Below are 21,419 nucleotides of genomic sequence, written 5' to 3' on the forward strand. Positions count from 1 at the left end.
TCAAATACAATCCAAATCCAACCAAAATCTAATCCAAATCCAATCCATATCCAATTCAAATCCATTCCAATCAAATCCAACCTAAATCTAATCCAAATCCGTTCGAATTCCAAATCACTTCCAATCCATTCAAAGTAATATAATGATGGGATATGAAGCAATTAATAATGGTTTGTTCAATCTAACGCGAACTTATTTTTTAATCTAAAAGGCAATGTGGGAGGATCGCAAGCAATTTGCGATTCTGCTAGGTGGGTCGCATGTACAAGTAGTTCGGGAACATTTGGCCTAGGATATGATATTTATCTAAAATTTCGCAGAGATATCATATTTAAGTGAGATAGCATAAGTATATACCTCAATTTTAGAATTTTAGATGTTAACCAGTACTATTAGCCAATAACTCCAAACTTATGACTTTGTGAATGCTGGCAACGTTTTTTGAGCATCGTGAATGTTGGATATCTCATCCAACGGGTAATTCCGCTACGACTAGTAACTCAGTAAATTCCAAAATAAACTTCAAGATAATATATTAAGCCTTCCAAACAACTTTGTAGCATACGATAGATCTCCATATCTCTCAGATTTAGATAGAACTAGCTTAACTAATAGTCTCATGTACACTAAAGTCACTAAGTTATGCATTTCAAACTAAATTTATTGTAACCAAAATAAATGCTTCCATGACCCACCTTGGGATTTAATAGATTGTCAACTTTTTTTCAGGCAGTCTCCCAGACACGCCTTGTGGTATTGCAAACCACAAACTAGCGGTCTCCCATGCTTTGTGATTTATTAAACCACAATCCATTTTCCAGCGGTCTTCCAGACGCCTTTTGTGGTTTTCCAAACCACAAACTATTTTCCAGCTCTTCCAGGCACGCTTTGTGATTTTCCAAATCACAATCCACTTTCCAGCGGTCTTCCAGACGCGCTTTGTGATTTTCCAAACCACAATCTATTTTCCAGCGGTCTTCCAGACGCGCTTTGTGATTTTCAAACCACAATCCATTTTCCAGCGGTCTTCCAGACACGCTTTGTGATTTTCCAAACCACAATCCATTTTGCAGCGGTTTTCCAGACACGCTTTGTGATTTTCCAAACCACAACCCATTTTCTTGTGTTTTTGAAATCAGCGTCAGGATCCAACAAATCTCCTGGCAGGATCGCCAAAATGTGTGGCCCCGAATGGCCGGAGCGAATTGTTATGACAGCAGCTCTCCGTGGGTGCGTGTGCACGCCACGAAGGTCTGACCAGAAGAGGCCGAGTCATGGCTTGCTGCGCACTGGTCGACACGCTGAGGGGTTAATGTATAATCACACGCTGATGGTAATATACTCAAACCCCACAAAAGTAATAGCATCTCCCGGTAGTTTAAAGTCATGATCTAGCAATAGCATCAGAGCCGCAAATGGTTTTGATTTCAAATATTTTTGTGTCAGGTGAACTCATTGATAGTTTTACTTTATCTTTCTAGAACATTGTTACCATTAAAAACGTTCACCGATTCATCGACAGCCATCACTTACCCCGTATTTTCACTTACCCCGGGGTACCATTCAGCGAATTTTCAAATATCGACTCTTTCGGGCACGTTGTATAATGTATCGCCTGCTTTGAGCGTGCTTACAGCGGCACACTAGGAGTGAGTTAACTTTCTGAGATCAGTATGGCGAAAGGCATCTAAGGTTCGATTTCTCAAAATTTCATCAAAAAATATTTAGTAGGCATGGTAGCGGACACCTTCCTACATAATCGGTACCAAATAGTTTTTCATGAAAAGTTTCTAATGTTGAAAAAACCCGCGTTAGATGTCTTTCGCCATACACATTTCTGGCGGTTAACTCTTGCTGGCTATTTTGCGCATATACTACAGCGCCTGGATGTGACAGCGGCGGGTAGAAAATCAGCCACTGCCAATAATTCATTGAAAATGTTTTTGGCATTATTTCAGCACGTTTTCGAGTACTTCGAAAGCCCATTTATTTGGATCCGGTTAAAAACTAAAATGGTTACATTGGCATGCTATGCTTTGCACAATATGCTCATGGAGCGCTACACGGACCTATATGCACCCACAGGGTAATTTGATCGATACACCGAGAACGGAATGCTTATTCCAGGTGAATGGAGGCAGAACATTCCAGTCAACACTAGAGGCCTTGACTAGTCAAGTACGAGACACTGAAAGACGTCCTTACTGTTGAGGTCGAAATACGTATCTGTCAAGGTACAATTAAGTGGTGGAATTAAATGGGATTGTACAAACTCGTCTTATGACAAGTGAAGACATTCCACTAAAAATCAGAAAATAATTTTCTTTATCAAATATTTGAAGCTTTGACAATACACGATTTGTCATTTCTGCAAATATATCTCGCTTAACTTTTCAAAAGGCCTAAGTAACATTTTTTTCATGAATTAAGTTGAGTACTGCAATCGAAAGCTTTCTTGTTTTTCTGTTGATTGCGCTATTCAAATTAATTCAAGAAAATAATGTTACTTAGGTCCTTTTGAAAAGTTAAGCGAGATTTGTTTTGCACAGTGTTGCAAATATTTGATAAACGAATATTTGACAAGTCAGTACACATAAAGAAAATATATTTGTTGACATCTGGCAAATATTTGTCAATATGACAAACAGTGGACTGCGGGCTTTACAGGCGATATTACTGGCAGGGTCAAGTTACCAGTACGGGCTCAAAAAACAAGGATAGATACAATATTTTGTCAAAAGTCCTCCGTCATCGTGTGTGCTCCCTTGAGAACTTACGATGCCGCTAGTTGCAATTGAAGTCAAAGTTGTAATCGCGGCTCTACAGGGGTGTGCCGAAGCGCTATAGCCTGCCAGGAACATCTGGCGATACCCTACTTACTTTTTTATGTCCCTCGGTCGTAAACTCTCCGTAACCGTTCTTCGGTTATCGCGTGACATTTCCCGCATTGTCTTCCTTTTTTCGAAATACCCACTTGCAGCTGATAGGTGTACGTCCAGCCGGTAGTTCTTCTAGAATCCACGTCCCGTTTTTTATAAGAGATTTGTACTCAGCAGTCATTGCCACTTTCCAAAGGTCCTGTTCCGAACCACTAATCGCTTCCTCATAGCTTGTCGGTTCTTCGCGCACAGCCATCGCAACATCTACTTCAAAATCGTCAAATCGCTTGGGAAGCACACCCCTTGTGCTTCGTTTCGTATGCGCGCGCTCAACCTCACTAGCTTGCACGTTGTTTCGCTCGGGTTCATCATCCCATCCGTAAAACTCCTCCTCAGACTCATTACTTGCTTGCTGCTCCTCCTCAATACACGGCTTCTCGATATCAACTTGCTCCTGCGGAACATTCGCTACTGCTTTCTCCTGAGTGGCGTCCTCATCTTCGGAATCCAGTTCAACATGATATTCATTACTGCCAGGAATCGGATCACAAGACGATGATGATCCATCTCCAAGTTCTATAAATCGCGCATCGCGACTTATTGTTATTCCGTTGGTCTTCGGGTCCAAAAATCTGTAGGCCTTTCGATCGTCGCAGTATCCGACAAAAAGTAGTCGTTGAGCCTTACTGTCAAGTTTTGAGCGTTTATTGTCCGGGATGTGAACGTACGCGGGGCTCCCAAATATCTTCAAATTACTTAACGAAGGTTTCTGGCCGAACCATATTTCGTATGGAGTTCTGTCAACTGCACGTGATGGTAGTCGATTTTGCAAGTAGGCCGCGGTTGCTACTGCTTCACCCCAGAATCGCTTCGCAAGACCGGCGTCCAAAAGCATACATGTCGCCATCTCTTGGAGAGAGCGATTTTTGCGTTCTGCAATGCCGTTTTGCTGGGGTGAATAAGCGGCCGTGAATTGCGCTTGGATTCCTTCCACCTCGTAGAATTGCTTCAGTTCTTGGTTTACATATTCACCTCCACCATCCGACCGAATTACGCACGGGGCTCTACCAAAACGGGTCTTCATGTGTGCCACGAAACGCTTGATGCAAGCGGCCGCGTCTGACTTTTGCCTAAGCAAGCACACCACCGTGTATCGGCTGCGATCGTCAATGAGGGTCATTAGGTAGCGACACCCCCCTGGGGTGATATTCTTCATTGGACCGCATACGTCTGTATGGATAAGATCCAAAACACGCTCAGCACGCGTTCTTGAAGATTTAGGAAAAGGAATTCTGCTGGACTTACCCTCAAGGCAGTGCTCACAAACTTGCCGTAATCCACAGTCATGTACCTTTAGACCTTCACAAAGATTGCCCGCTCTGATTCGTTCGAGAACAGCCGGATCCCGGTGCCCAAACCGCCTATGCCAAGTGTGTTGGCAGCTGGACGAATGCCTAGCCTCCTTGCCCACCTTTGCATCCGCCGCTTTCTTCAGCATATACAAGTTGCCGCGAAGTTCTGCAACTGCCACCACTCGTTTTGCTGACGTCGAAATAGCGCACCGTGATTCTTCAAATTTGACATTCAATCCTTCTCGGGTTAGCTTCCACACAAATGGCAAAGCACTATCGAGATTGGGGGCGTATAGTACATCCTCGAAGAGTACCTTCAAAACTCCACCTTTATCGTCGATGCAATTTACTGTACCTTCGCCTACGCCGGCAGACGTAGTAGTTGAACCATCCGCCAGGACCACCTTGATTTTTACGTCTTCGTTCAGCTTGCTGAAGAAAGCCCTTTTGTTCGTCATGTGGGTCGAACACCCACTGTCAACTAGCCAACCACTGTTGCTTTGTTCTCCTGCCATGAAGCAAATGGTAACGTCAGACTCGGCCGCTTGTTTGGCCTTCGGTCCACCTTTCTTACCACCTTTCTGCGGATGATCACTTTTCTTCTCCTGGTGCATCAGCTGTTTCAACTGGCGACAATCACGTCGAAAGTGACCGGGCTTTCGACAATGATAGCAAACTTTTTCTTTTCGCCCAGCACTTTGTAGCTTCAGTGCATTCTCTCCGGTACATGACGACCGTTCAGACCGCCGCTGGTATTCATCCAGGAGTTTCTGCTTCACCAGCTCTATCGTCTGGTCTCCATCCGGGCGACTTTCCAGGGCTGTCACCAAACTTCCGAAAGACTCGGGAAGGCTCCGATAGATCATGGCGACCTTAAGCGGAACCTCGAGCTCCAGACCAGCGCACGATAGGCGATCAAATAACTCCTCTAGCTCGACCAAATGCTGTTCGACATTACCACCTTCGGCCATGTTCAGGCTGCAGATACGACGCAAAACTGACACGCGTGACGTCATGGTCGTCTTCTCGTGAAAATCTTTCAGGCGGTTCCATGTTTCCTCGGCAGAAGTAGCACCACGAATCAAATTTAGTTGGCTGTCTTCCACGTAGAGCACAATTGCACCGTGTGCCTTACGATCAGCCTTCGTCCATTCTGACGTTACCGGTTGCGGTGCCGGATCCTCAACTGCAAACCACGTATCTTCTCGTTTTAAAAACATCTCCATACAGGTCTTCCAAACTTGATAGTTTAGATTGTTCAGCCGGGCGAAAAGGTATTTGTCACTCATCTTGTTTTGTATAACGAAGCAAAACAACAAAACGCGAGTCAACACAATATTCTTCCACCCGCACGACCACACGAGCCCAAACAATCTCACTGCTCACGACTCACGCGAAAATGTTTTTTCCGCCGCAAACTAACGGCACCGCACGCGAACACAACCTCAAAAAAGGTTTCACTGCTTCTAGAGCTTTTCGTCCAAAAAATACGATACTTCTTTCACTCGAAATACTGGGCTCATAACCTGTGGGAGAATACCGACGGAACACCCAACAGGAATGCAGCGGACAGCCCAATCAGCGAGACGGTAGAACGGAATCACCTTGGGACTTTGCGCGGAGTAAATGAAAAGCAGCGTATTCGAAACTGAACTTTATTTCGCGACGGTTCACATTTGAATGAATTGAAACGTGTTACTTTTTCTCTTGGCGATGTCGATTAGTTGGTAGCCCTTTAGTACAGAGGCGGCGAACGGAAAAATGTCACCCCCATCTACACTTCCAACATTTTCATTAATTTTATACAGTTATAATAAACAGTTACTCACAGTGTGAGTCCTTACAGATATGCAGTTGATTTGGAACCAAGCGTTGCACGCATCAATCTAATTAATTTCGTGTGGAAAACCATGTTCAGGCTTTATCTGCCACATGCACACGAATCACCGATTACAATATGACTCAAATTTATAAATTCTACCTTATCGCAATACGAATCTTTGAGTTTTTCTTAAATTCACTATTTATTTCATCTATCCAATTTCTCTTTCACAGGATCCACTATGTGAAGTCATCACAATGGAAACGATTCAAACGTACAAGGGACACAAACCGGATCGCACGGTAGTTTTCAAGGAGAAATTCGACCTAACCGGGAATGACATGACCAAGTCACTCTCCACCAGCAAGTTGATGGGGTCACCTCGGCTGTCGATCAGCCCTCTTAGAACGGTTCTCACCACCACAACCGAGCTGGAACAGCAGAGTGCTTCGACCAGATCGGCAATTAAGAGCGATCGCAACAACAACTGCACCACTTCAACAATAGTCACTAGTCATGCAGTTTTGAAAGAACAACGTCATAAATCGTTGGATAGGAGCAATAACAATAGCAGCAATCGGAATGAATTCACTCCGTTAACTCCGAAGTCAACGAGGTGTTCCAAAAGTCCATCAATCGGTATTCTACGACAGAAGTCCCCATCGCTGTCGGCGTCGCAGAACTCACTGCGGCGGTCACTATTCAACGACTTCGAACTGGAATGTCTGAAAGCCCACAACGAGTACCGGACCAAGCATGGCGTTTTGCCACTTAAATTGAACAAGCGACTGTGCAGGTACGCTGAAGAATGGGCCAAGGTTATTGCCGCGCGAGGGGTGCTGGTTCACCGAAGTAATTCGCAGTACGGCGAGAACATTTTCTGTTCGTGGAGTTCGCCGAACGCGACGGTCGTCATCACCGGACGGGAACCGGTGGAGAATTGGTACAGCGAGGAATCTACGCACGTGTACGGAAAGGAACCGGCCACGCTCAAGACTGGTCACTTTACGCAGGTCGTATGGAAGGACAGTCGGGAGCTGGGAATCGCGGTTGCCCGCAATAGGTGAGCCATAATAGATATTTGCGGTTATCATTCAGATTAAGGTTATTGGTTTTTGATCCTGAAGATACAAGGTTTACGAGTTTATTGACATGGTCAAAGTTCACTCATATTATTTTTATTTAATTTCTCATTGTTAATTATCATTTCAAATACCTCGTAAATGGTTGTAATCTGAATGGGCTTTAAGCGTGCTTCAAGAGAATAATTAGAGCTTCGGTATAACTAGGGATGCCATAAGCTGAGAATAACGTTATTTTATAAACTTTTGAAACTCTTTCAGGTCCGGCCAGGTCTTTGTGGTGGCTAATTATGATCCCCCCGGAAACTACATCGGTAGTTTTGCGAAGAATGTCCCCCCACCGGGAGGATTCGAGATACCAAAGATAATCGTAGACAAGCTGACTAGCGAAACAAGCAAGACCTCGACCGTGAAGGTGGAGAAACACGTTCGGATAGTGGACGAAAATGATCCGGACCAGTTCGATGAATTTTCGCAGACAATGCTCCGTCATCACAATGAACATCGCCGCAGGCACGGTGCTCCCGATTTAGTGTATGTTGTCAAAAACTCAATAGATTGAACGCACTTCATCTAAAAAACTTAACCTTTTCCAGTTTGCACAAAGAACTAGTCCGGGACGCGCAACAATGGGCGGAAATTCTGGCGCGAGACGATCGGTTCACGTACCGTCAGAACTCAAAATATGGAGAAAACCTTTACTGTCTGTGGTCCTCGGATAGGCACGCCAAACCTAGCGCCAAAGATGTTTGCCGGTCGTGGTACGAGGAAGTGAAGCAGTACCCCTTCAATCAAGAACCTCGGGGAGTGATCAAGGGCGGTCAGTTTACCCAGATGGTCTGGAAGGGTACCAAAGAGCTGGGCGTGGGTATTGGTCAAACGCGCAGCGGCAAAGTAATAGTGGTGTGCACTTACTATCCAAGAGGAAATGTTCTGGGACAGTTCATGGCCAACGTCCAAAAGCGATCCGTCTAAAATCCAAGTATCACCGCTTTTAGTCCACACGTCAAGCACAAACGCACTCACTCAAATATCAGGTCTCAATTCATGCCTTATGTAATATTCGAATCGATTACATCCCATAAACGTTGTAAATAACCTGCTACTAGACAAGACTCCTTTATACAAATGAAGAATAACATTCATTCTAACCTGATGCAAGATGCCTTCGATCAGAAATGAGTCCCTCTAACACACATAGGTCGCATTTGTCCTTTTCTTATAAAAGTCCAGTGTTGTATCCAAGTCGGCACATGCGCATATGTAATTTTCATCCAAGCTTTTTATATCGGACATGATTTATAGTAGTAAACGGACAGCACAAAAGAAGTTTGCCATAAGTACGGAAAATGTTTGTAGAAGTTAATCAACGCATATACTTAAGGCCAATTCAAAATTTATAATAATCTTCAAAGTAATTTTGTATTGATAAATTTGATCCACTTAAGCTCACTTATAAATCACTTATAAAGCATTTGTATGTGTAGAACAAAACATTTTTGGTAATGGTTACCCATTAATATTTATAGCAGTATGAAATACGAAGAGATAGCGCTTGATTCGCCATACACTCTGTGTCATTTAAAAGTTCGAGTAAGATTGACGTAAAAGAAATTAAATCTTTTAAATTAAGCTGATTCTGATTTCAGTCCTTGAACAGTCGATTATATCACCGTCCGAGTAACTTCACCCGAGTAGCAAAAATCGGACTGATTTGATAACAGCAACATGATGACTCAAATGTAGTTGACTTATGCTAGGGAGTATTTGTTGGCCATAGGAAGGGAACCCTCTCACGAAGAACAACAAATACTAGAGTTCCCTCTCTACACCACGGCAGGCTACTGACTGATACTTCTGCCAGCAATAGGTATATAGGTATATACTTTATTCAACAATAGGTATATACAATAATCCATAGCAAACTTCCTTAATCTTTACCAAAGAGCAACTACAACTAACCGGCGCCCGCTTCTTATCCATGTTCGATCTACAGCGAAGCGTCGCACACTACCTGATATTCCAACACTCCTCCTTAGTGTGCACGCCTCGCAACTCTCCTGGCTCCTTCTAACACCGAGCCTCCCGTTCAGAGCTCCTCTTCGCCGAACAATTCTTCACCTGGCCCAATCCGTAAGAGTTTCTTCCGTGCAGTGCCCTATGGCAACGGGGCCCTCCTTAGCCGTGCTGTAAGATGCGCGGCTACAAAGCAAGACCATGCTGAGGGTGGCTGGGTTTGACTTCGGTCCGGTCTAGGAAATTTTCGGGTTGATTATTGTCTCGTGTACAGCCCTACCGTCCTGCTTAGTCAAGCTTAGTCTACAACCAAGAACCTTTTTTCAAATGCAAATTTTTTTTCTCGTCTATTTGAGCGATTTGCGTTAATGTGTGTACAAAAAATAGTGTGCGATACGGCCGCACACTTTCACAGTCTCTTAAAATCTATGGTCACTATCAACTCCCCCAAAGCCAACATTTTGCGCTCCCGCAGGTGCGGACTCGCACTGCTTGCGCCCCCTTAACTCTCAGTTGGGCACTGGTGGTCACTATCAACCCCCCAAAGCCAACATTTTGCGCTCCCGCAGGTGCAGATTTGCTATATCAGCGCTCAGAGGGGTCTCGGTTACGCATGACAAGTGTCTAATTGTTCCCCTAAAATCTCAATTTACTATCATCTGAAAGCATTTTCTTTTTTGTGATACTTGAGTTATTGTCGTGTATCATCGTGTTAGCCTCATGATATACGAATGCAAAAATGGTAACTTGGCTTAGGGTCTGTCTCATTTGGAGAATTAAACTTAAAAGTGACAGTACGAAAATTAAAAAATCACCCCGTTATAAGAATGGCTGGTGCTACCCAGCAATTCCAATAGGACATCGATGGAAAATGATTCGATATCTGTCAAAAGTAATCTTGCTCTGCGAGCAGGGTTATTTGATAATTATTGAAATGTCACTTTTAAGTTTAATTTCAGTTTAATTATCCAATTGAGACAGACCCTTAGAAACCTAACTGTGGAAGTGCTTAATGAACACTAAGCTGCGAGGCAGCAATGTCCCAGTGGGGGATGTAATGCCAATGAGAAGAAGGAATGGCAACGATGAAACTGATTCTATACATACGGATCAGTTAAACAGACCCACGCGAGGGTGACTGACACTTTTTTCTAACGAAATCAAAAGCCAGTTTTGGGTTTTTCTAAATTGTGTTTCCAAAAAACCTTTACCCAGAATAAAATTTTCAGTTATTTCAGACCTTGCTGCTGTGATGTAGATAGGCATCGAGCTTCAATCTCAAATACATTTTTAATAGTCGATGAACTTTTGTTCTGTTCCGATCGCAGTATTACTATATCTATATCGTAATTCAAAAGTGAAGAATCTAACAGAGATGATAATAATAATATGTATGTATAATATTATTATTTTTAAAGGACAGATTTTAGGTAGATAAACTGTAGGATTTATTTATTTATTCAGACTAAGGCCGAAGTGGCCATGGCTACACGTCGCCAACCACGCAGTCTACGGAGGGTCCGCAAGTCATTTTCCACCTGATCGATCCACCTTGCCCGCTGCGCATCTCGCCTTCTTGTGCCCGTCGTATCGTTGTCGAGAACCGTTTTCACCGGGTTATTTTCCGACATTCTGGCTACGTGCCCGGCCCACCGCAGTCGTCCGATTTTCGCGGTGTGAACGATGGATGGTTCTACCAGCAGCTCATGCAACTCGTGGTTCATTCGCCTCTTCCAAGTACCGTCCGCCATCAGCACCCTACCATAGATGGTACGCAGCAGAAAGACTCCGCGATATCTGGGTCATCTGCTAGTAACGGTTCCCTAACATTTTGTCCAGGAGAGACCCCTCCTGCCGTTTTCACTACCGAATTCTCCGCGTCCTTAAATAATTCTTCTATTCCCGCATTTTCATGATCAGCTGTCAAAGCAGACCGCTTCCCGTAAACACATTCGTTCAAGTGAGCCAAAATTGCTTCCTGCATTTTTGCAACCTCTACTCTATCTTCTAATGGCAATTGATCTTCTATAAGAATCAATCGATTTTCTAGATGTGCAACAACCTCGATTGGTACTTTGGTGGCACTGCCTTGGCTGAAACACTAATAGTACCGTCAATTTCTGTGAACTTGTCCACACAAACCTCAAACTCTTTATTGGGATCGCGCTTCAAAATCAGAAATGGGTTCTCGACTGTCCTTTGGGTTTTCAATGCTTCTCTAAGAGCACTCCTTTTCCTCGCAATTAATTCATTGTCGTTGAACATAATTTTCCTCACCTCCAATTCAAAATCTAATTCATGTTCAATTAATTCAAAATCTAATGTCGAAGAATCACTGCCTCAGTTTCATCACAATCAACTTTTGATTACTTTCAAGCTTAATACCCTAAGTACACCCGATATTTTTTACACGGGGGATGCGTTCCGTGTAAAAAAAGTTTTCAGTTCAAAATTTGAAAATCCGTGTAAAAAAAGTTTTATGATTTCTCAACAAATCATGCGAAATGGAGCACCTTTGCAAAAATTTTGTATTGGATTTTTTTTACACTGCCGTGTAAAAGCAGAATCGGGTGTAGTTCACTTTCCAATTTACCTTTTTGCATCTATTTCGACGACAAACCAAAACATTCACAATGATTAGAGGAACGAATCGTGAGTCTCCCGGAGCAAGCAGAAGAAAACTTTTTTTAAATTCTTTTTTGTTTTAGTAGGATCGCCAATTGATACTTCCATAACATAGGTTTAATTACATTGATTCCGATTGGTCGGTAACAATATTACTGATTTTACTGTGAATATATGTGATGGAGTTGGGAGGGTACATCAGGGCATCGATGAAGTTACAACTGGACAATGAAGTGGTAGTCAATGGGAGTCAACACTCAGGAAAATCGACACATACTTTATGGCAAAAATCCATATATTTTGAAATATGCATATCATGTGTTGGCACATACTTAATTGCATATAAATTCACACATGAATACTATGATCCACATGGATGGTATGTGTGAACACTCATGAAATGCATGTGGGCGCATGGAACATATGTTTGAAAAATATGTAATCCATTTCGTTACCCCCATTGCAAAAATCCATGTGTTAACTCATGAATATAATGCGGAGTTTTTGTGAGTGAAGGAAGGAAAGCATTAGGGGCAAGCCAGAGTAAACGCGACGTGCGATGCGACGCGACGCGACAGTGCAATTTGACAGCCTGTGGATAATGATTGTTATTCTTTTACGTGAGTCTGTTACCTCTAAGACAGGTCCCAATCTTGCATTTGCTTCGTTTTTATTTTTTTTCGCATATTTACCTGCAATTGTTGATAATTGTTTTCTACACTTAGTTTAAAAAAAAAATCAGAAGGGTTATATACAAGATGGTGTTAGGTGGGACGCTAAACAGCCCTGACACGATGGCCCTCCGACGAGACAGGAGGTTTGCGCAGGCCCAATAAGCCGCCTAGAAAACGAATCATTACGAACAATATAAGAGATAATGCGACTCGATATAATCGGCAAAGACCTAGGCGACGAATACAGGATCACGATTGGAAGCTTGGAACATGGAATTGCAAGTCGCTAGGTTTCGCAGGTTGCGACAGGATGATCTACGATGAATTACATCCCCGCAACTTCGACGTCGTGGCGCTGCAGGAGATTTGCTGGACAGGACAGAAAGTGTGGAAAAGCGGGCATCGAGCGGCTACCTTCTACCAAAGCTGTGGCACCACCAACGAGCTGGGAACCGGCTTCATAGTGCTGGGTAAGATGCGCCAACGCGTGATTGGGTGGCAGCCAATCAACGCAAGGATGTGCAAGCTGAGGATTAAAGGCCGTTTCTTCAACTATAGCATCATCAACGTGCACTGCCCACACGAAGGGAGACCCGACGACGAGAAAGAAGCGTTCTACGCACAGCTGGAGCAGACATACGATGGATGCCCACTGTGGGACGTTAAAATCGTCATCGGTGACATGAACGCACAGGTAGGAAGGGAGGAAATGTATAGACCGGTCATCGGACCGGATAGTCTGCACACCGTATCGAATGACAACGGCCAACGATGCATAAACTTCGCAGCCTCCCGCGGAATGGTAGTCCGAAGCACCTTCTTTCCCCGCAAAAATATCCACAAGGCCACATGGAGATCACCTAACCAAGAAACGGAAAACGAAATCGACCACGTTCTAATCGACGGTAAATTCTTCTCCGACATCACGAACGTCCGCACTTACCGCAGTGCGAATATTGAATCCGACCACTACCTCGTTGCAGTATGCCTGCGCTCAAAACTCTCGACGGTGTACAACACGCGTCGAAGTCGGACGCCGCGGCTTAACATTGGGCGGCTACAAGACGGTAGACTAGCCCAAGAATACGCGCAGCAGCTGGAAGTGGCACTTCCAACGGAAGAGCAGCTAGGCGCAGCGTCTCTTGAAGATGGCTGGAGAGATATTCGATCCGCCATTGGTAGCACCGCAACCGCTGCACTTGGCACGGTGCCCCAGGATCAGAGAAACGACTGGTATGACGGCGAATGTGAGCAGTTAATGGAAAAGAAGAATGCAGCATGGGCGAGATTGCTGCAACACTGCACGAGGGCGAACGAGGGACGATATAAACGGGCGCGGAACAGACAAAACTCGATTTTCCGGAGCAAAAAGCGCCAGCAGGAAGATCGAGACCGTGAAGAGACGGAGCAACTGTACCGCGCTAATAACACACGAAAGTTCTATGAGAAGTCAAACCGTTCACGTAAGGGCCACGTGCCACAGCCTGATATGTGTAAGGACATAAACGGGAACCTTCTTACGAACGAGCGTCAGGTGATCCAAAGGTGGCGGCAGCACTACGAAGAACACCTGAATGGCGATGTGGCAGACGAAGATGACGGTATGGTGCTGGACCGGGGAGAACGTGCGCAGGACATAATTTTACTGGCTCCGGATCTCCAGGAAATCCAGGAGGAGATTGGCCGGCTCAAGAACAACAAAGCCCCTGGGGTTGACCAACTACCAGGAGAGCTATTTAAACACGGTGGTGAGGCACTGGCTAGAGCGCTGCACTGGGTCATTACCAAGATTTGGGAGGAGGAAGTTTTGCCGCAGGAGTGGATGGAGGGTGTCGTGTGTCCCATCTACAAAAAGGGCGATAAGCTGGATTGTAGCAACTACCGCGCAATCACATTGCTGAACGCCGCCTACAAGGTACTCTCCCAAATTTTATGCCGTCGACTAGCACCAACTGCAAGGGAGTTCGTGGGGCAGTACCAGGCGGGTTTTATGGGCGAACGCTCCACCACGGACCAGGTGTTCGCCATTCGCCAAGTACTGCAGAAATGCCGCGAATACAACGTGCCCACACATCAAAGCCGCATATGATACAATCGATCGGGACCAGCTATGGCAGCTAATGCACGAACACGGTTTTCCGGATAAACTGACACGGTTGATCAAAGCGACGATGGATCGGGTGATGTGCGTAGTTCGAGTTTCAGGGGCATTCTCGAGTCCCTTCGAAACCCGCAGAGGGCTACGGCAAGGTGATGGTCTTTCGTGTTTGCTATTCAACATCGCTTTGGAAGGTGTAATACGAAGAGCAGGGATTAACACGAGTGGTACAATTTTCAATAAGTCCGTCCAGCTATTTGGTTTCGCCGACGACATAGATATTATGGCACGTAACTTTGAGAAGATGGAGGAAGCCTACATCAGACTGAAGAGGGAAGCTAAGCGGATCGGACTAGTCATCAACACGTCGAAGACGAAGTACATGATAGGAAGAGGTTCAAGAGAAGACAATGTGAGCCACGCACCGCGAGTTTGCATCGGTGGTGACGAAATCGAGGTGGTAGAAGAATTTGTGTACTTGGGCTCACTGGTGACTGCCGAAAATGACACCAGCAGAGAAATTCGGAGACGCATAGTGGCTGAAAATCGTACGTACTTTGGACTCCGCAAGACGCTCCGATCGAATAGAGTTCGCCGCCGTACCAAACTGACAATCTACAAAACGCTAATTAGACCGGTAGTCCTCTACGGACACGAGACCTGGACGATGCTTGTGGAGGACCAACGCGCACTTGAGTTTTCGAAAGGAAAGGGCTGCGTACCATCTATGGTGGGGTGCAGATGGCGGACGGTACGTGGAGGAGGCGAATGAACCACGAATTGCATCAGTTGTTGGGAGAACCATCCATCGTTCACACCGCGAAAATCGGACGACTGCGATGGGCCGGGCACGTAGCCAGAATGTCGGACAGTAACCCGGTGAAAATGGTTCTCGACAACGATCCGACGGGCACAAGAAGGCGAGGTGCGCAGCGGGCAAGGTGGATCGATCAGGTGGAAGATGACTTGCGAACCCTCCGTAGTCTACGTGGTTGGCGACGTGTAGCCATGAACCGAGCCGAATGGAGAAGACTCTTATATACCGCACGGGCCACTTCGGCCTTAGTCTGATTAAATAATAAATAATATTATATACAAGATACAACCGCCCGACGTAAACTACGTAAAGCAGATCATAAGATAATAATTAATTTGCTTAGAGCTTAGAGTGATTGAAATTTTGACTATTTCGCTTCCCTATGCTTGAACGATAACATTTGCTGTTTTGATGAATCTCCTAAATTTTAAACTGAATTGGTTGTAACTTAACTGCGTACGAGCAGTTTGAAGTTTGTATGGAAATCCACCCGTATGTGAAAGATCGTTTCGTGAGGCTTCTCATTAACTATTTGGGGGGAGATCCCCCAGCGCAGGACACCTCCCAATACCGGACACTTCTTAAAACGATACTTGCAGAGCTCCCTCCTTCAGCCTTATAAGTACAAAAGGAAGCTTTTGAAAAGGCATTTAACGGCATGGGATATCAGATCTTCATGTGGTAAGCTTTGTGCAAAGTTTGAATTAAAATAAAAATGCTTAAAATTGTGATGTTTCGCGTTATTTTAGAAGGTTTGAACCAACAATATTAAAATCAATCTAATGCATTCTGATTATGTGGTCCATTTTAGCCATTTTAGCTTGAAGCACGTGAAATATATGATTATTCTGAATTATGTCTTTACTCATTGAACAGGAACTTAGTCACAATATTTGAACATTTGATGCAATAGTGTCCGGTACTAGAAGACATTTTTCTGAATTGTGAAATTTTTCTCCAAAATTCATTGTCGTAAAACGTATTTAAATTATCAAATACAGCTTATATGAATCATCAATGGCCATATTTTATGTATAAGGTATAAAAAGGAAACATAATCCTGATAGTTAGAGTTTTTTTTTGTCAAATGGCTTATGTGTCCGGCACTGGAGGATCTCACTCTAAATATAATCAACCCGAAGACTTCAAATAATGTTTCCTAATCTGTAAGACGGTTGTTGTTGCAAACCGATCAAACTTTCATAAGCAAAGTTATAAAGAAAACAAAAATGCTCATTATTGATGTTGATATGTTATTCTTTTACGTGCTCAATTGAATTTCCCACGATTTAGTATTGTTTCGCAACAAAAACGATTTTTTCACTCGCTAAATTTCCTATGTTGCCAACGTACTCATATATTTTTAGATATTAATGAGCAACATTGCAAAACGGTTTTCCAAAAAGTTATTGTTTTCATAGAAATTCTCAAACTTCAAATCGCGCGTGCTAAGTCAAATTACAACCCAATCTGCTAAAAATTAGGGAAGTTCTACAAAGACAACTGATACCACCGTTTAAGCATAGGGAAACGAAAAAGTCAAAATTTGAGCCACTCTTATGAGTTTCTGCCAGGCCAGATGTAATTACAAAGATTACCAACAGATGATATTTGAAAATAATATAACGTTCAATGTGCACAAACGGGCGACCCAAATTTAAGTAATACCGGCGCCGGCCGTGTCAATTAATGAATGGGTAGGAATATGTTGACGTGATATTCGTATTAATAGAGGCCGACGAGTCATCTGCACTTCCACGAATAACCATTGGGATGTTGGATATATGGGGTCGCGAGGTTCGTTTTGGTAAACGTTTTGCCGCGTGTAATGTGTAGTTTTTCCGCAAATCATGTTCGATCGTACACCAATTCATTTGTGTTTCGATCAAAATTAGCGTAACTCAATATATGAAAATGGTTGGATATGGCAATTTAAAATTTTATATAAAAACCCCAAATTTATTATTCTGCTGTGGTGATGATGCCTTTCCTTTCTCCGACTGTTGTGTGACTTTTGAAGTGTTATTTTAAGGGGATGCTGCCTAAATAGTAAGAACACCTTGTTTATAGTTGATAATCAATTTTAATGATCACCTCTTGCTTACATCAACATGTCCAGCATCTGTAGCACTTTTTCATAAACACTACTTTTTTGCTCCGACCGCGGTCATTGCTCTGGTTCTGTTGTTGTACTTTTTGTGCGAATCACCGCACAAAAGAAGAGCGCAAGAACCAACGGCACCAGACGGCGGTCGAAACGAAACTCTGAAATTGTACTGGGTTGGTAAAGAATTGAAATTTTAAATGTTTTTACGTTGATAATCAATAGTTCCATTGGGCTTATAAAATTGCTGGCGAGTTTCCGATTCGATTGATAATAAAATCTCGAAAATCCATTGAAAGATGAAGGAGCTATTAACGTTTGAAATCTTACATGATTTCGTGACGGTCTCGAATTTGGAAATTTTCATTTGTCACCCTGTATCCGAGTCTTCCCCTTAGACGTAGTTTACGTCAAAAATCCTTTTCCCTCATCCTATGATACCAATTAAAAAGAAAATGAATTTGAAAAAAAAAAATTTGAATTCAAATCTTTATCCTATACTGTAATACCCCTTGGTATCAACAAGAAAATATCCCTCCATTCCTACCGATGCCCGTAAGCACCATCTCGCATCATACCAACTGCTGAGAGATGATGTCCATAAGCAATGGACAATAGGCCAAAATCCGGCATGCCCAGTAGAGTGTATAAAAGGGAGGTTGGAGCAGGATTCGCTCTCTTTTGGTAACAAAAAATACCGCATCAAGTAGTTCGCGTTTTAACTCGCTTCGATTTTCTCCGCAGGAACAAAAAGTTAATGCAGTTTCCGTGCCGCGAGTGGTGTTAGTGGTGAACAAGTAATCCACTTAACCCAGTTACCATAGAGTAACCAGTGATTTTCCGATCGAAAAGTGCCCGTACACGACCAGTTACCGTGTAACGTGGGACGAAGCATTCCGTGACTCCGAGACAACCCTGTGAGTGAAGCTCGTTTGGTGAAATCGTGAGCCGACGAAGAACGTCGAACGAACGGCCCCAGGGGTCGATCGCATATCAGCCGAGATGCTCAAAGCTGACCCCATGACATCCGCTCAACTACTGCATCGTTTATTTCGTAATATCTGGGACACCGCAACTTTCCCGGTCGACTGAATGCAAGGTATCTTAGTGAAGTTGCCCAAAAAGGGTGACCTGACTGTATGCGATAACTGGCGAGGCATTATGTTGTTGTGTACCGTTCTCAAAGTTCTGTGTAAAATTATTCTAGCCCGGATTCAGGAGAAGATCGATGCGACTCTCCGGCGGCAGCAGGCCGGATTCCGTGCCGGAAGATCCTGTGTGGACCATATTGTCACGCTCCGCATAATTCTGGAGCAGGTCAACGAATTCCAAGAGTCCCTTTACTTGGCGGCAGCAGGGACTATGTCCAAGGGCTTGACGATCCCTCCCCAGCCCATCTGCGAGTTGTGGCGCCTGCCTAGGATGTGATGGGGTTTTACAGTTTGCCCTGTTAAACCTCTAAAAAAGCTGCATGTATCCGCAAGTAGGCTCCGCCAAAGCGACCGTGTGCCGCTCAAAGCGCACAAGCCCAAGTCCTGGTGTTAGGTGGGACGCTAAACAGCCCTGACACGACGGCCCTCCGACGAGACAGGAGGTTTGCGCAGGCCCAATAAGCCGCCTTTAAAAACAACTATTACGAACGACATAGAAGATAATACGACTCGATACAATCGGCAACGACCTAGGCGACGAATAAAGGATCACGATTTTAAGCTTGGAACATGGAACTGCAAGTCGCTAGGCTTCGCAGGTTGCGACAGGATAATCTACGATGAATTACATCCCCGCAACTTCGATGTCGTAGCGCTGCAGGAAATCTGCTGGACAGGACAGAAAGTGTGGAAAAGCGGGCATCGAGCGGCTACCTTCTACCAAAGCTGTGGCACCACCAACGAGCTGGGAAGCGGCTTCATAGTGTTGGGAAAGATGCGCCAACGCGTGATTGGGTGGCAGCCAATCAACGCAAGGATGTGCAAGCTGAGGATAAAAGGCCGTTTCTTCAACTATAGCATCATCAACGTGCACTGCCCACACGAAGGGAGATCCGACGACGAGAAAGAAGCGTTCTATGCGCAGCTGGAGCAGACATACGATGGATGCCCACTGCGGGACGTCAAAATCGTCATCGGTGACATGAACGCTCAGGTAGGAAGGGAGGAAATGTATAGACCGGTCATCGGACCGGATAGTCTGCATACCGTATCGAACGACAACGGCCAACGATGCATAAACTTTGCAGCCTCCCGCGGAATGGTAGTTCGAAGCACTTTCTTCCCCCGTAAGAATATCCACAAGGCCACATGGAAATCACCTAATCAAGTAACGGAAAACCAAATCGACCACGTTCTGATCGACGGTAAATTCTTCTCCGACATCACGAACGTACGCACTTACCGCGGTGCGAATATTGAATCCGACCACTACCTCGTCGCAGTATGTCTGCGCTCAAAACTCTCGACGGTGATCAACACGCGTCGGAGTCGTCCGCCGCGGCTTAACATTGGGCGGCTACAAGACGGTAGACTAGCCCAAGACTACGCGCAGCAGCTGGAAGTGGCACTCCCAACGGAAGAGCAGCTAGGCACAGCATCTCTTGAAGATGGCTGGAGAGATATTCGATCCGCCATTGGAAGCACCGCAACCGCTGCACTAGGCACGGTGGCTCCGGATCAGAGAAACGACTGGTATGACGGCGAATGTGAGCAGTTAGTTGAGGAGAAGAATGCAATCACGTAAGGGCCACGTGCCACAGCCCGATATGTGTAAGGACATAAACGGGAACCTTCTTACGAACGAGCGTGAGGTGATCCAAAGGTGGCGGCAGCACTACGAAGAGCACCTGAATGGCGATATGGCAGACAACGGTGTCGGTATGGTAATGAAGCACGCGTGCAGGACATGCGACTTCCGGCTCCGAATCTCCAGGAAATCCAGGAGGAGATCGGCCGGCTGAAAAACAACAAAGCCCCTGGAGTTGACCAACTACCAGGAGAGCTGTTTAAACACGGTGGTGAAGCACTGGCTAGAGCGCTGCACTGGGTGATTACCAAGGTTTGGGAGGATGAGGTTCTGCCGCAGGAGTGGATGGAAGGTGTCGTGTCCCATCTACAAAAGGGCGATAAGCTGGATTGTAGCAACTACCGCGCAATCACATTGCTGAACGCCGCCTACAAGGTACTCTCCCAAATTTTATGCCGTCGACTAACACCAATTGCAAGAGAGTTCGTGGGGCAGTACCAGGCGGGTTTTATGGGTGAACGCTCTACCACAGACCAGGTGTTCGCCATACGTCAGGTATTGCAGAAATGCCGCGAATACAACGTGCCCACACATCATCTATTTATCGACTTCAAAGCCGCATATGATACAATCGATCGGGACCAGCTATGGCAGCTAATGCACGAAAACGGATTTGAATAAACTGATACGGTTGATCAAGGCGACGATGGATCGGGTGATGTGCGTAGTTCGAGTTTCAGGGGCATTCTCGAGTCCCTTCGAAACCCGTAGAGGGTTACGGCAAGGTGATGGTCTTTCGTGTCTGCTATTCAACATCGCTTTGGAGGGGTAATACGAAGGTCAGGGATGGACACGAGTGGTACGATTTTCACAAAGTCCGTCCAGCTATTTGGTTTCGCCGACGACATTGATATCATGGCACGTAACTTTGAGAGGATGGAGGAAGTCTACATCAGACTGAAAAGCGAAGCTAAACGGATTGGACTAGTCATCAACACGTCGAAGACGAAGTACATGATAGGAAGAGGCTCAAGAGAGGTCAATGTGAGCCACCCACCACGAGTTTGTATCGGTGGTGACGAAATCGAGGTGGTTGATGAATTCGTGTACTTGGGCTCACTGGTGACCGCCGATAACGATACCAGCAGAGAAATTCGGAGACGCATAGTGGCTGGAAATCGTACATACTTTGGACTCCGCAAGACGCTCCG

The 21,419-nt window shown here is 44.9% G+C and overlaps 1 protein-coding gene across 10 annotated transcripts in view; it reads left to right on the top strand.

The window, feature by feature from the left end:
* Positions 1 to 8,766, top strand: part of LOC134218091 (uncharacterized) — a 136,212-nt gene extending 127,446 nt beyond the window's left edge. For all 10 annotated transcript variants that reach the window (XM_062696963.1, XM_062696960.1, XM_062696961.1 and 7 more), the window contains exons 4-6: positions 6,287 to 7,116; positions 7,397 to 7,669; positions 7,732 to 8,766. In XM_062696963.1, coding sequence (XP_062552947.1) covers positions 6,287 to 7,116; positions 7,397 to 7,669; positions 7,732 to 8,110 — 1,482 coding nt within the window. In that variant the 3' untranslated portion in view covers positions 8,111 to 8,766. The remainder of the gene's footprint in view (positions 1 to 6,286; positions 7,117 to 7,396; positions 7,670 to 7,731) is intronic.
* Positions 8,767 to 21,419: the final 12,653 nt, after the last annotated feature.

The sequence above is a fragment of the Armigeres subalbatus genome, chromosome 2, assembly GCF_024139115.2.
Source record: "Armigeres subalbatus isolate Guangzhou_Male chromosome 2, GZ_Asu_2, whole genome shotgun sequence".
NCBI lineage: Eukaryota > Metazoa > Arthropoda > Insecta > Diptera > Culicidae > Armigeres > Armigeres subalbatus.